General features: G+C 40.7%; 1 protein-coding gene across 1 annotated transcript in view; it reads right to left on the bottom strand.

Annotated features, from left to right (window-relative positions):
* obscnb (obscurin, cytoskeletal calmodulin and titin-interacting RhoGEF b) overlaps window positions 1-16,740 on the bottom strand; it is a 368,207-nt gene that overhangs the window by 113,903 nt on the left and 237,564 nt on the right. The window contains exons 75-80 of the mRNA XM_078423526.1: window positions 16,308-16,435; window positions 11,880-12,077; window positions 10,132-10,179; window positions 5,977-6,075; window positions 4,688-4,906; window positions 1,916-1,973 (exon numbers count right to left, since the gene is read on the bottom strand). Of these exons, the coding sequence (XP_078279652.1) occupies window positions 1,916-1,973; window positions 4,688-4,906; window positions 5,977-6,075; window positions 10,132-10,179; window positions 11,880-12,077; window positions 16,308-16,435 (750 nt within the window). The remainder of the gene's footprint in view (window positions 1-1,915; window positions 1,974-4,687; window positions 4,907-5,976; window positions 6,076-10,131; window positions 10,180-11,879; window positions 12,078-16,307; window positions 16,436-16,740) is intronic.

Genomic DNA, 16,740 nt, shown 5'->3' with positions numbered 1-16,740 from the left:
CCTGCACTGCTGCACTGTGCCCTGCACTGTGTCCTGCACTGCTGCACTGTGCCCTGCACTGCTGCACTGTGTCCTGCACTGCTGCACTGTGTCCTGCACTGCTGCACTGTGTAAATGAAAATCCATGGTTGAGCCTCTTAGGAAGGATTCTTGGCCAATCAGAACTATATTTTGTAAGAAGGAACTGCAGATGCTGGTTTAAACCAAAGATAGACACAAAAAGCTGGAGTAACTCAGCGGGACAGGCAGCATCTCTGGAGAGAAGGAATGGGTGATGTTTCGGGTCGAGACCCTTCTTCACACAGGTTAGGGATAAGGGGAACGAGAGATATAGATGATGATGTGGAGAGATAAAGAACACTGAATGAATGATATGCAAAAAAATAACGATGATAAAGGAAACAGGCCATTGTAAGCTGTTTGTAGGGTGAAAATGAAAAGCTGGTGCGACGGGTGGGGGAGGGATAGAGAGAGAGGGAATGCCGGGGCTACCTGATGTGAGGGAAATCAATATTCATACCACTGGGCTGTAAACTGCCCAAGTGAAATATGAGATGCTGTTCCTCCAATTTGCATTTAGCCTCACTCTGACAATGGAGGAGACCAAGGACAGAAAGGTCTGTGTAGGAATGGGAAGGAGAATTAAGTGTCCAGCAACCGGGAGATCAGGTTGGTTCACGCTGGCTGAGCAAAGCAAATGCAAAATGATCGCCCAGTCTGCGTTTGGTCTCGCCGATGTATAAGAGTCCACATCTTGAACATCGGATACAGTAGATGAGGTTGGAGGAGGTGCAAGTGAACCTATGCCTAACCTGAAAGGACTGTTAGGGTCCCTGGACAGAGTCGAGGGAGGAGGTATAGTGACAGGTGTTGCATCTTCTGCGGTTGCAGGGTAAGGTATGTGGGGAGAGGGTGGTTTGGGTGGGAAGGGATGAGTTAACCAAGGAGTTGCGGACGGAAAGGGCTCTGCGGAAGACGGAAAGGGGTGGAGATGTGAAAATGTAGCTAGTGGTGGGATCCCGTTGGAGGTGGCGGAAATTTCAGAGAATTATGTGCTGTATGCGACAGCTGATGGTGTGGAAGGTAAGGACTAAAGGGAACTCTGTCTTTGTTGCGACTAGGGGGAGGGGGAGCAAGTGTGAAGCTGCAGGGTACCGAGGAGACACGAGTGAGGCCTCATCTATAATGGGAGAGTGGAACTCCTGTTCCCTAAAGAATGAGGACATCTCAGATGTTCTAGTATGGAACACCTCATCTTGGGCGCAGATGCGGTGTAGACGGAGGAATTGGGAGTTGGGGATAGTCTTTGTGTGGAGATGAGGAACGCAGGGTGGGAAGAAGTGTAGTCAAGATAGTTGTGGGAATCATCATTGGTTTTGTAATAGAAGCTATATAAACGTCAGAACTATATTTTGTTGGCTTTACCTACATTATTTATTCAAGTAAATTATTGCACGATGGAAAGCAGTCAGGAAGATAAAAACTATTTCAAATTGTTTGATTTGAGTACATAAGGTACCAGTTTACCTAAGTAACGTATGTGATTCTCCACCTTCAATCTATTGTCCTTCTCCCCTCCACTGAAGCTGTAAGCAACTGATGTCTTGCCAATTCTTCAGAATAAATGTCAAAATTATATTAATTCATACCTAGATCTTTGTGTCTTGCTTTCCCTTGTGCCATACTGCAACTTAAACTCAGTAAGCTGTGTTGGGCAGTCAATGTCCTCAAATGGAGACACAAGTACATGCCTGACACTGGACTCTCAAAACTAATACTCTTATGTCTTATAATGCATTATCACATTACCATATCAAAAGAGTAGCCACAAAATCAGAGTTAAATCAATTCATCCTTAATCCTAAGGGAGTACCCAAGAAGAAGGTGAGTGCCAAAATCTATTAAGTGGATTTACCCGTGAAGGAATGTTTCCATTAAAGCTTCTTTCACACTTGGGATTTCTTCTGTTGAAACTTCAAGTTGTTACATAAAACATAAATATTATAAATTAGTTATGCAAATATTTCATTTAAATTGCAACTAGTTTTTCATCTGCCTTAAATATGAATAAGATTTACTTTTTTTAAAACGCGTAAAAAGAATTTTCGTAAAATTATTAATTTCCTCTTTTGCCAGGTCAAATTATGTGAAGAGACCTGTTTCTCTTCTCCCACAGTTCTCTAAAATTCTGGAAAAACTTTTCGTCAACAGATTAGACAATTTCATAGATAAGCACAATTTACTCTCTAATAGTCAATATGGATTCAGAAGTAACCGGTCAACATCACTAGCTTTAACTGAACTCATTGAACAAATCACAAATTCTATAGATAAAAAGAAATATGCTGTTGGGGTATTCATTGATCTAAAAAAAGCATTCGATACAATAAATCATGAAATATTAATCAATAAATTGGAACTATATGGGATTAGGGGGTTGGCTTTAGAGTGGGTTAGAAGTTATTTAAAGAACAGGAAACAATTCGTGAAGATGGGAGAATATCAGTCTGGATGTTTGGACATTGTGTGTGGAGTCCCCCAGGGGTCAGTGTTGGGTCCTAAACTCTTCATCATCTACATCAATGATATATGTAAATTATCAAAAATATTGAAATTCATCCTATTTGCTGATGACACTAACATTCTTGGTTCTGGTGAAAATTTACAGCAACTTTTGGACAGTATCACCTCAGAATTTTGCAAAATTAAAAAATGGTTTGACATTAACAAATTATCACTAAACTTGAGCAAAACAAAAATTATGATATTTGGGAACAGTAAAATAAACAATCAAGCACAGGTACAGATAGAGGGTGTTAACATAGAAAGAGTAAATGAAACTAAATTCCTTGGGGTGATAATAGATGAAAACATTTGCTGGAAATCTCACATTAAACATATCCACAGTAAAGTATCTAGAAGCATTTCAGTTCTGGCCAAAGCAAAACATTTCCTAGATAACAAATCACTTCGCATTCTGTTCTGTTCACTAGTTTCACCTTATTTAAGTTACTGTATAGAGGTGTGGGGAAGTACATATATAAGTTCACTACAACCACTATTCATACTGCAAAAAAGAGCCATTAGAATAATTCATAATGTCAGTTTTTGTGAACACACCAATTCATTATTTATAAAGTCTAAAATAATCAAATTTTATGACATTGTGGAATATCAAACAGCTCAATTCATGTACAAAGTGAGAAACAATTTGCTACCAAGTAACTTACAGGAAATGTTTTATGAGAGGGGGGGGTATAATTTAAGGGGAACATTAAATTTCAAGATTCGCAATACTCGAACAACAATGAAAAGATTTTCTATATCAATCAGTGGAGTAAAGCTATGGAACAGAATGAATGCGGAATTAAAACAATGTTCAAACATCATCCAGTTTAAAAACAAATATAAACACATGATTTTTTCTAGGTACAGTGAGGAGGGGGATTAACAGTCACCAGGGGTCTACATATAATAACACATCATTATTTAAATAAGTATATCTATATGAACATATAAGAGTGTATGAGTATTTTTGTATTAATATCTGATACTTGATAAATATTGATTAGGGAATGGGGGTAGGATTAAATAAGTTCACACTTCTTCCTACTCCTTTTCGCACATGTTAAGTAATGGATGAAATTCCATGTATTTCTTCTGTTTTTTTGTTTATTTTGTTTTTTAATTGATGTCTTTTAACATGTTCGAAATAAAATAAAATGAAATGAAATGAAATATGATGCACACTGCACTAATTAACTAAAAGGAGTGTGATTCTACAGGCCATATGTGCATCCAGGATAAATTGCAAGACTTGAATTTATAGAAAACACTATTATCTGACTGAGAGTTGCAAACAATTAAAATATTAATTGGGAAAATATATGTTCTATTTTAAGTTTAAAGAACAGTTAACAGCCTCGCCAACAGTCTGTCTGTCTTTTCGACATTTTTGTTATTTTTAGTGTGTTTTAAAAGTGTGTGTTAATGTTCTCTGGTTTGTTTTATGTGGGGGGTGGGGGAGGGGGTCAGGGAAAACTTTTTTCAATCTCTTACCTTGCCGGAGATGTGATTGTTTTCCGGTCGATCTGCGGCCTAACATGATGGAGCTGGCGGCCTTGCTCGAGACTGACTTTGAGCCCCATCGCGGGGCCGTGGGTTTACCATCGGAGCCTGCGATCCCTTGCCTGGGATCGACGCTCCAACCGCGGCCTGTGGATTTCAACATCGAGGAGCTTGCAGTCTCGGGTAGAGACTGATGTCGGGAAGCTCCAAGCGACACGAGGTTCGACCAGCCCCGACCCAGGGTCCAATCGCCCGGCGCGGGGGAGCTGAGATCTCCCCTGATGCGGGAGCTTGATCATCCAAAAGCGGAGGGCCCGACTGCCGGCTATGGGAGCCAAGATCGCCTTGACAACAGAAGGCTCGAGGCCCCCGACCGCGGGAGAACAAAGAAGGGAAGAGATTGAACTTTTTTATCGCCTTCCATCACAGTGAGGAATGTGGAGGAGTCACTGTGGTGGATGTTTATGTTAAAATGTATTTTGTGTGTTTTGTTGCTTTTTATTGGAATGACTGTATAGCAAATCAAATTCCTCGTATGTTGCAAAACATACTTGGCTAATAAAGTATGATTATGATTATTATGATTATGGTGACAAACTTTTCAATAAATGTTACTCACCATCCACAACATACAAGTGGGCTGAACAGATAGATTGGCCAGCTTTGTTTGTAGCTATACAGGTATATGTTCCAGAGTACTCCTGCCCAACATCCAACAGGATTAAACTATGCTGCATATTTGAGCTAGCTAATGTATAACCCGGTGTACTTTGTTTAATCCAGATGACATCTTCCATTGACTCTTCTTTAAGCCATGTTATATCAGGTATTGGAGATCCTGCAAAAAATATACCATTGGAGATCTAAGTATTTAAATTATCATTTTTAGTTTAGTTTAGAGATACAGCACAGAAACAACCCCTTTGGTCCACCGAGTCCGCACCCACCAGTGATCCCCGCAAATCAACACTATCCTATACACACTAGGGACAATTTACATTTATAGTCAAGATTCAAGAGTGTTTTATTGTCATAAGTCCCAGATAGAACAATAAAATTCTTACTTGCGGCAGCACAACAGAATATGTAAACATAGTACACTGCAAACAATATAATAAACGAGAAAAAAAAGTTCAGTTCAGTGTATGTATGCATACACATACTCACATACACAGACCTATATGTATATATGCACACTTATGTACACATTAAAAAAAAACCAATAATAGTCCAATAATAACAATAGTCTATGTAGTTCGGAGCTTCTTTGGAGGATGTAGTTTAATGGCTGTAGGGAAGAAGCTATCCCTGAATCTGGACATTACAGTTTTTGGCATTACGGCGTTACAGGCTCCTTTTCCGATGGCAGGGGTGAAATGAGTGTGTGGCCAGGGTGGTGTAGGTCTCTGTTGATGCTGGCTGCCTTATTGAGGCAGCGACTCCGGTAAATCCCTTTGATGGTGGGGAGGTCAGGTAACCAAGCCAATTAACTTGCAAACCTGTATGTTTGAGTGTGGGAGGAAGCAGAAGATCTCATAGAAAACCCACGCAGGTCACGGGGAGAACATACAAACACCGTGCAGACAGCACCCATAGTCAGAATCGAACCCAGTTCTCTGGCACTGTAAGGCATTAGCTCCACCACTATGCCACCATGCCGCCCTGGTGATTTTCAAGGAAGTGCTTTGCAAAATTGTTCTGAAACCCATACTGCATGTGAATCAGGACAGGAAATGTGCGAAGGTGATGAGGGGTGAATGTAAATTCTCATTTGAGTCTAGGAATCTTACCAACCATAACATATTTGTGAATACCATATCTTGGGCATGAATAATTGGTTATATGTATTACTGCTATACACTTGCCACTTTGCTGATTTTCTAAAAACACATTATGTAGTCAACATACCTTCCACCCTGACAGTTAAGGTAATGCTTGCTCCTTTCTTTACGCTCCTACTTGTGAAGCGCTCCAGAAACCTTGGCGGAATCAGCTTCTCTGGTTTTCCTGGGTACACAAGAAAGTAAGAAATAATTACTTGCATCATGCCCCATAGCTGTTCTGACATTTAATAAGATCATGACTGATATGTTACCTCACTATCACCTCACTATCTTTTGATTTCCTTAATATACAGGACCTGAATGTGTGGCTGAGGAGCTGGTGTAGGGGGCAGGGATTTAGATTCTTAGACCACTGGAATTTGTTTTGGGGTAAGGGTGGATTGCACCTCAACTGGCGGGGGGGACGGGGGGGACGACGACGACTAGCATTCTGGCAGGCAGGTTTGCTACTGCTACACGGGTGGTTTTAAACTAAATAGTGGGGAGGGGGTGTTTCAAATGAGATAGACAAGGATGGAGTTAAATGGAAAGAGGGTATAGAAAAAATTAAGAAACACCCCAGAATTAACGGGACAGAAAGCTCACGAAGGAATAGGAGAGAATGGCCAAATGTAATAGGAATTGATGTGGAAGCTGAGATGAGCAAAGGATTAAAAGTACTATATATGAATGCGCGAATTATAAGAAGTAAAGTGGATGAGCTTGAGGCTCAGTTAGAGATTGGTAGGTATGACATTGTGGGGATTACAGAGACGTGGCTGCAGAAGGGTCAAGACTGGGAACTGAAAGGACTGGTAGGTGGGCAGAGGAGGTGGGGTAGCTCTGTTGGTGAGGGATGGAATTCAGTCCCTTGTGAGGGGTGACATAGGGACTGACGATGTAGAGTCAATGTGGGTAGAGTTGAGGAATTGGAAAGGTAAGAAGACACTAATGGGAGTTATCTACAGACCCCCAAACAGTAGCCTGGATATAGGGTGTAAGTTGCAGCAGGAGTTCAAATTGGCATGTAACAAAGATAATGCCACGTGGTTATGGGGGATTTCAATATGCAGGTAGACTGGGAAAATCAGGTTGGTTCTGGACTCCAAGAAAGGGAGTTTCTAAAGTGCCTCCGAGATGGATTCTTAGAGCAGCTTGTACTAGAGCTGACCAGAGAGAATGCAATTCTGGATTTAGTGTTGTCCAATGAACCAGATTTAATAAGGGAACTCAAGGTAAAGGAACTGCATGGAGGTAGTGACCATAATATGATTCGTTTTAATCTGCAATTTGAGAGAGAGAAGGATAAACCAGGAATTTCAGTGTTGCAGTTGAACAAAGGGGACTGTGAAGGCATGAGAGAGGAGGTCGAATGGAAAAGGATCCTAGCAGGAATGACGGTGGAACAGCAATGGCAGGAATTTCTGAGCATAATCCAGAAGATGCAGGATCATTTCATTCCAAAGAGGAAGAAAGATTCTAAGGGGAGTAAGAGGCAGCCGTTTCTGACAAGGGACGGTTAAGATAACAAAGATAGCAAAGAGCAGCAGGAAGCCAGAGGAGTGGGCAACTTTCAAAGGACACAGAAGATAGCAAAAAGGGTTATACGGGCTGAAAAGCTGAGGTACGAAGCGAAGCTGGCCAAGAATATAAAGAAGGACAGTAAAAGCTTCTTTAGGTATGTTAAGAGAAAAAGATTAGTAAAGACAAATGTGGGTCCCTTGAAGGCAGAAATGGGTGAAATTATTATGGGTAACAAGGAAATGGCGGAAGAGTTGAACAGGTACTGCAGATTTGTCTTCACTAAGGAAGACACAAACAATCTCCCAGATGTACTAGTGGACAGAGGATTAAGGGAAACGGAGGAACTGAAAGAAATTTGCATTAGACGAGAAATAGTATTGGGTAGACTGATGGGACTGAAGGCTGATAAATCCCCAGGGCCTGATGGTCTGCATCCCAGGGTACTCAAGGAAATGGCTCAAGAAATCATGAACGCATTGGTGATCATTTTCCAATGTCCAATAAATTCAGGATCAGTTCCTGTGTATTGGAGGGTTGCTAATGTTATCTCATTTTTCAAGAAAGGAACGAGAGAGAAAACGGGGAATTATAGACCAGTTCGCCTCACTTCGGTGGTGGGAAAGATGCTGGAGTCAATTATTAAAGAGGTAATAACGGTGCATTCGGATAGCGGTAAAAGGATTGGTCCAAGTCAACATGGATTTATAAAGGGGAAATCCTGCTTGACTAATCTTCTGGAATTTTTTGTGGATGTGACAAGTAAAATGGATAAAAGAGAGCCAGTAGATGTAGTGTATCTAGACTTTCAAAAAGCCTTTGATAAGGTCCCACAGGGGAGGTTGGTGAGTAAAATTAGAGCACATAGTATTAGGGGTAGGGTATTGACATGGATAGAGAATTGCTTGGCAATCAGGAAGCAAAGAATAGGAATAAACGGGTCCTTTTCAGAATGGCAGGCAGTGGAGAGTGGAGTGTCGTAAGGCTCGGTGCTGGAGCCGCAACTATTTACAATATATATTAATGATTTGGATGATGGAATTATAAGTAACACTAGCAAGTTTGCGGATGACACAAAGCTGGGTGGCAGTGTGAACTGCGACGAGGATGTTAGGAGGTTGCAGGGTGACTTGGACAGGTTGAGTGAGTGGGCAATGCATGGCAGATGCAGTATAATGTAGATAAATGTGAGGTTATCCACATTTATCAATGGTGTCAGATTAGGTAAAGGGGAAGTGCAATGAGACCTTGGTGTCCTTGTACACCAGTCACTGAAAGTAAGAGTGCAGGTACAGCAGGCAGTGAAGATAGCTAATGACATGTTGGCCTTCATAATGAGAGGATTTGAGTAGAGGAGCAAGGAAGTCCTTCTGCAATTGTACAGGGTCCTGGTGAGACCACATCTGGAGTATTGTGTGCAGTTTTAGTCTCCTAATTTGAGGAAGGACGTCCTTGCTATTGAGGCAGTGCAGCGTAAATTCACGAGGTTAATCCCTGGGATGGAGGGACTGTCATAAGAGGAAAGATTGGAAAGACTGGGCTTGTATTCACTGGAGTTTAGAAGGATGAGAGAGGATCTTATAGAGATGTATAAAATTATAAAAGGATTAGACAAGCTAGATGCAGGAAAAATGTTCCCAATGTTGGGGGAGTCCAGAACCAGGGGACACAGTCTAAGAATAGAAGGGAGGCCATTTAAAACTGAGGTGAGAAGAAACTTTTTCACCCAGTGAGTTGTGAATTTGTGGAGTTCTCTGCCACAGAAGGCAGTGGAGGCCAATTCAATGGATGAATTTAAAAGAGAGTTAGATAGAGATTTAGGGGCTAGTGGAATTAAGGAATACTAGACCAGGTGGACCCGTTGGGCCCAAACCTATCCTGCATTGGTGCAGCACCCTCTACGCCACCCCTCCCCTCCCCCTCCTCCCTCCCCCTCCCCCCCACCCCATCCCCCTCAACCCCCCTTATCCTCCTCCCCCTCCCACCCTCTCTCTACCCCCTCCCTCCCTCCCGAGGAGACAGATTTAAACTTCAAAATGTGAATAGCGTTAAAAATATAACACCAATTTCAATGAAACTTCTTCCATGAGCACCACTTTACGGTGAGTAAAGTGAGCCTAAAATTGTCACACTATTGTGTACCGTTTTGGCTGTAGTTCAGGAACAAACAAACAAACAAACAAACGAGAGTTTTAGTATATAGATGGGAATAGTACATAGATCTATTGTACATAGAGAGTTTTAGTACATAGATCCTCCTCCATCTATTTTCTATGTTTCTGTTTCTATATTACTTGCAGACTCCAGTATTTAGCATTTTAGAGAAAGTGGCTGGGGCAATGCAAGGACCAGCACTGAGGGAGAGCACAGAGTGACCAAGGGACAATGCCGGGGAGTTCTCAAGCTGACGGGATGTCCCAGGCCAATTTCAGGATTACATTTAAGAAGTGTGCAAATCGACATCATGGCAACACTGTAGGAGCACCTTGGCCGAACATCAGGTTAACTAGCTGAGTTGTTTAACTTTCTTATTTAATCAGTGCGTGCGCTAACAAAGCTCTTACAGAATGGTTGATTGTGAAATATCAACCATTCCGTGTAAAGATTTTAACCACAAGAACCTACATCCGTTAAATCTCGTACCTCTCATCCTATAACTATGCCCTCTTGTTTTTGATACACCTACTGTGTAATGAGTTGTAATGCATTAACTTTTTACCTGTTGATTTTTCTTCAGGCTCACATTTACCAAACTCTTCTCCTGGGCCTGAAACATAATTTAAGTACAGATAATAGAATCAATTTTCTGTGGATAATTGTATTGCAGGCAGCATTAATAAAAATAGAGAGCACGGTATTTATAGTAGGCCAAGCAAGCTATTTTTGATCTTAATGATCAACTTCAAGGGATTTCTGGAAAGTTTAACGTTAATAGGAATCATTAAATCAGAAGGAAGCAGCTGGGTTAGTGGATTAAATTGGCAACTAAGTTTTTAGAACATAGGACAGGACAGCCCAGGAACAAGCCCTTCAACTTTCAATGACTGTACCTAACATGATGCCAAATTAATTTCATATCCTTCCATTCCCTGCATATCCACATACCTATCTAAAAGCCTTTTTAACACCACTCTCATACATGCTTCAACTATCACCTCAAGCACCCACTAATCTCTGTAGAAAAGAAATTGCCCCACATCATCTCCTTTAAAGTTTGCCCCTCTCATTGTAAAACAATGGCCTCTAGTCTTTAACATTACAGCCATGGGGAAAAAGTTTCTGACAGTCTACCCTAACTATGCCTCTCATAATTTGATATACCAGGTCTCCCATCAACCTACGACACTACGGAGAAAACAATCCAAGTTTGTCCAACTTCTCCTTAAAGTTAATATCCTCTAATCCAGGGAGCATTGGTAAACCTCTTCTGCACTCTTTCCAAAGTGTCCATATCGTTCTTGTAATGGGGTGACCAGAACTGCACACAATACTCCAAAAGAGACCTAACCAAAGTCCTATAAAGCTGCAACATGACTTCTCGACTCTTATACTCAATACCTCAACCAATTAAGGCAAGCATATCATATGCCTTCTTTACCACTCTATCTACTAGTATTGCCATTTTCAGGGATCTATGGATTTGGACTTTAAGATCCCTCTGTACATCATTGCTATTAAGGGTCTTGCCATTAATTGTATACTTTCTGGTTACAATCAATCTCCCTAAACGCCACACCTCGCACTTGCTCAGATTAAACTGCATCTGCCATTTCACTGCCCATATCTGTAACAGATCGAAATCCCACCGTATCCTTTAACAGCCATCCTCACTGTCCACAACTTCAACAGTTTTGGAGTCATTTGCAAACTTAAGAACTAGCTCATCTACATTTACAATCATGTTATTTAAATATATCACAATTGACACATATTCTCATATAGATTCCGACAGAACCTCATTGGTCACATCTCTAACCAGAATAACACCCTTCCACTACCACTCCCTGTCTTCTATGGATAAGCCAGTTCTGATTCCAAACTGTCACTGTGGATCCCAGGCGTCTTCATTTTCTGGATCAGTTTATCAAATACCAGTTTTGATCACTTTATCAAATACCTTTCCGAAATCATTGCAGAAAATATCCATTGCCCTACCCTTATCGCCTTGGTCACCTTCTCAAAAAATATAATCAAGTTAGTAAGACATGACCTGCCAAGGACAAAACCACACTGACTGTTAAGTGTGTATATTCAAGATATGATTATCCTTGCTCACAGAGTAACACTTGGATTTTTGGAAAAGTTGAAACAGCCCATTGTTATAATACAATTCAAACCAAATTCAATTTTAAATGTTGATTGCAGCAAAGGTGCCCAATATTTGAACATAATAAAAGCAGATTATGAACTGTAGCCCCACATATTTCACCAGAAACACAAAACTGAAACTGAAAGCATTCTGCTTACTTTGAACATGTACAATAGCAGATGTATAGGCTGAGCCTGCTGAATTGCTGATGTATGCTGCATATTCACCACCAGTCTCTTTTGTAACATTGAGAATTTCCAGTGAATGATCTCCTTTCTCATCAATCATCAGAATTTCATCTGCGGCACGCAAAGGTATTCCATTTTTAAACCAATATACACGAGGGGTTGGGTAACCTAAAAAGAATGAAACAAAATTGTTTTAAAATTCAGGGACAACATTAACAATTAACAATTGAACAACGAACAATTAACCCATCCAAGCTTTACTTTTGGACATAAAGCATTCTATCTCATTCCTATAATCTTACTTAGACATAAACACCTGTACTTCTTACTTATACCGACTAGTCCCTTTTATGAATATTAAAGTCAGCTTTTGATAGATCCTTCTGCAGATATTCTTCTAGAACAAAATCTAAGGGAGTGCTACAATTTTGGAGATCCTGATTTAAATGAGACATTAAACAGATGTCATATTAGTTTATCTCAGTGATCAACATGAATCTGATCCACTGTAGTTATTAAATAGGGTTGAAAATTGACCTATTGTACCTCTATTACTAGTTAAATGATCGTTAAATGATCCCCAACCAAGAGGTTGCTATCAGAAAGAGCTGCAGAAATAGGTTGTTCAAATACTCATAGGAACATAGAAAATAGGTGCATAAGGAGGCCATTTGGCCCTTTGAGCCAGCACCGCCATTCATTGTGATCATGGCTGATCCTCCACAATCAGTAACCTGTGCCTGCCTTCACCCCATATCCCTTGTTTCCACTGGGCCCCTGGAGGTCCATCTAACTCTCTTTTAAATTCATCCAGTGAATTGGCCTCCACTGCCTTCTGTGGCAGAGAATTCCACAAATTCATAATTCTCTGGGTAAAAAGGTTTCTTCTCACCTCAGTTTTAAATGGCCTCCCCTTTATTCTTAGACTGTGGCCCCTGGTTCTGGACATTGGGAACATTGGGAACATTTTTCCTGCATCTAGCTTGTCCAGTCCTTTAAAATTTGTATACGTCTTTACAAGATCTCCTCTCATCCTTCTAAACTCCAGTGAATACAAGCCCAGTCTTTCCAATCTTTCCTCATACGACAGTCCCGCCATCCCGGGGATTAACCTCGTGAACCTACGCTGCATTGCCTCAATAGCAAGGAAGTTCTTCCTCAAATTAGGAGACCAAAACTGCACACAATACTCCAGATTTGGTCTCACCAGGGCCCTGCATAACTGCAGAAGGACCTCTTTACTCCTATACTCAAATCCACTCGTTATGAAGGCCAACATGCCATTCGCTTTCTTCACTGGCTGCTGTACCTTCACGCTTACTTTCAGTGACTGGTGTACAAGGACACCCAGGTCTCGTTGCACTTCCCCTTTACCTAATCTGACACCATTGAGATAATAATCTGCTTCCTTGTTTTTGCCGCCAAAGTGGATAAACTCAAATTTATCTACATTATACTGCATCTGCCCACTCACTCAACCTGTCCAAGTCACCCTGCAAACTCCTAACATTCCCTTCGCAGTTCACACTACCACCCAGCTGATTGATAGTGATCAGCCATGATCGCATTGAATGGCGGTGCTGGCTCGAAGGGCTGAATGGCCTACTCCTGCACCTATTGTCTATTGTCTATTGTCTATTGTGTCATCTGCAAACTTGCTAGTGTTACTTCTAATTCCATCATCCAAATCAATGTATATTGTAAATAGTTGTGCCCCAGCACCGAGCCTTGCGGCACACCACTCGACACTGCCTGCCATTCTGAAAAGGACCCGTTTATTCCTACTCTTAGCTTCCTGTCTGCCAACCAATTCTCTATCCATGTCAATATGCTACCCCCAATACCACTGCTCTAATTTTGCTCACCAATCTCCCTTGTGGGACCTTATCAAAGGCTTTCTGAAAGTCTAGATACACTACATCCACTGGCTCTCCTTCATCCATTTTACTTGTCACATCCTCAAAAAATTCCAGAAGATTAGTCAAGCAGGATTTCCCCTTCATAAATCCATGCTGACTTGGACTAATCCTTTTACTGCTATCCAAATGTGCCGTTATTACCTCTTTAATAATTGACTCCAGCATCTTCCCCACCACCGATGTCAGGTTAAATGGTCTATAATTCCCTGTATTCTCTCTCTTCACTTCTTGAAAAGTGGGATAACATTAGCTACCCTCCAATCCACAGGAACTGGTCCTGAATCTATAGAACATTGGAAAATGATCACGAATGCGTCCACAATTTCTAGAGCCACCCACTTGAGTACCCTGGGATGCAGACCATCAGGCCCTGGGGATTTATCAGCCTTCAGTCCCATCCCATTCAGTCTACCAAATACTATTTCTCACTTAATGCAAATTTCTTTCAGTTCCTCTGTCTCCCTCGATCCTCTGTCCTCTAGTACTGGGAGATTGTTTGTGTCTTCCTTGTCTCATACTGTTCTGCAATTCATCTTTTATCTCAATGCCATTTTCCTGCAATAACCTCTATCCCTACACATTAATTAATTTATTGAATAGACACAATGACTGAACCTCCACAGTGATGTTGGATAGTGAATTCCAAAGTCTAATGCCTCTGGGAGTAAAAAAGATTTTGGAACAGTGACCCTGGTACAAGCCCCTCCAGCCAACGGAAGCATTGAACCTGCCTTTACCCTGTTGATTCCCTTATTAATTTTGTTTGAAGCAATGAAATCAATTCCCATTCTTCTAACTCAAGACAGTGTAGGTCCAGTCTTCTTAATCACTCCTCATACAACAAAACTGATGCTCTACCTTTCTCACAAGTATATTTGCATATAACCTTGCTACTTAGGAGGAGGACATTTGACTCATCAAGTCTATGCTAGCTCTCAGAGCAATTCCCTCAATCTAATTAGTTATCGCTTCTCACTCTAAAAAATGACCCATTTGCTGCTTCTGTTTTCTGTCCATTAAGTGCCGATATATTCCTCTAAATATATATTTTTAAATATTCTCTTGTGTACCACCTTATTGAAATGCCAAATATACTTTATCTAGTTCATTCTTACTGTAGGAGCCATTTTGCATTTATTAGTTTTTTTGCATATTACTTTGTATCCTGCTGTATTCATTTTGGACACCAAGGGGTTGTCTTGAGGTTAATACTTGGTTTACGTATATGGACTGGGAGGAGCCATGGGAGGGGCCAGATTATGAGTACAATTTACCCAGCACTGAGGTAACGCTTCAGTGACACACCAGGAACCTGCTGACATAGGGTTAGCAGGTCATACAGTACTACAGGAGCCTGCTAAGATAATAGGATTTTAGTGGCCATACGAATCATGACAAAGCTTGCTGAGATATAGGGTCTTAGCAGTAACAGGTCTCGAAGGAACGAGGGTAAGATAATAAGATTTTACACATATAGCGGCAACTTTAGTCTTCCCTATAAAGCCCCAAAGCTTACCGTTTGACGAAAGAAAGGGAGCGATATTTCTTCCATGCAGATTAACAAACTTATTGATGAGAATGGATATGCCAATCTTTGTATTATTGTTTCAATAAACGATTAATGATACTGTGACGTCATGAAGATCGTTCTGTTATCTGCGAGGAAGTAATATCGCTCCCTTTCCTTCGTCAAACAGTAAATTTGGGGCTTTATAGGGAAGACTAAAGTTGCCGCTACACTTACCAACTCTGAAAGCTACAAACCTCAAAGCATTCTAATTGGTTTGTTAAATACGATTTCCTTTCATAAATCTAAATTGGGGCAAGGCTTGAACTGGAGGGCTTGAGTTACAAGATGAGACTGAACAAGATACGGCTTATAGAGGTATATAAAATCATGAGGAGTGTAGATAAGGAGAATGGTCACAGTCTTTTCCCCAGGGTAGTAGACTCTAAAACTAATGGGCATAAAATTAAGATGAGGGGAATGGTTTAAAGGGGAACAAAGGGCATTTTTTTCATATAGAGGATGGTGGGTATATGGAAGCATTTGCCAGAGGAAATTGTAGAAGTGGGGACACTTATCATGTTTAAAGGCCATTTAGAAAGGGTTTTGAGGTATATGGGCCAAACACAAGCAAATGAGATTAGCTCAGGTAGGCAACTTGGTCCACATGGATGAGTTGGTTCTATTTCTAAACCAACTTTGTTTCTGGCCAATCCTATCATTATTCACTATCTCCCAATTTCTCAATAATGCATTTCGGCATTTTCTCTACTACTGATATCAGAGAATAAAAAAACATGTCAATGGTGATGAGTTTCTCGTCTCCATGAACAACATTTAATACTTCTGCTTAGTTAATTTATTCACAAGTTGATCTTCACAAGTTGAGAGAATACCCACGCAAATATGTATTCTGATTCCAACATACATTGAAATTTTTCAAAGTAATTATTTTGTGATAATTATTCATACCTTTAACTCTAATTTGCAATTTTATTATTGGAGCTCCAATGGTAACAAAGGTATCACGAAGCTCTTCTACAATCTGAGGCAGCTGTTCTTCTTCAGCCTGCGATTCCATACCCTCCAAATTCTGCTCACTGACATATAAAATAAATCAATTAATACATTTTTTGTTCAAGGAACAGAAACTAAACTTCTATTATTTTGGACGAGAGCATGGTACTTCACTTTTGGAAAAATATACAACTTTGAAAGGATTCATAATAACGAAAATATTTTACAACTTCTATTAAGCTATATTCGATTACAATCTTTGAGTCCATTTGATGTGGTAGTAATAGCATGCCGTGTATTACAGTTCCTCCCCATATTATAGACACCTGACTTATGTGCAGTCCATATGTACGAATGGATGTTTGGGAGACCAGTGGGACAGGCTGCT

The sequence above is a fragment of the Rhinoraja longicauda genome, chromosome 2 (genome assembly GCF_053455715.1).
Source record: "Rhinoraja longicauda isolate Sanriku21f chromosome 2, sRhiLon1.1, whole genome shotgun sequence".
NCBI classification, from domain to species: domain Eukaryota; kingdom Metazoa; phylum Chordata; class Chondrichthyes; order Rajiformes; family Arhynchobatidae; genus Rhinoraja; species Rhinoraja longicauda.
Note: the sequence above shows the minus strand (reverse complement) of the source record. Positions and strands in the feature narration are given on the sequence as shown.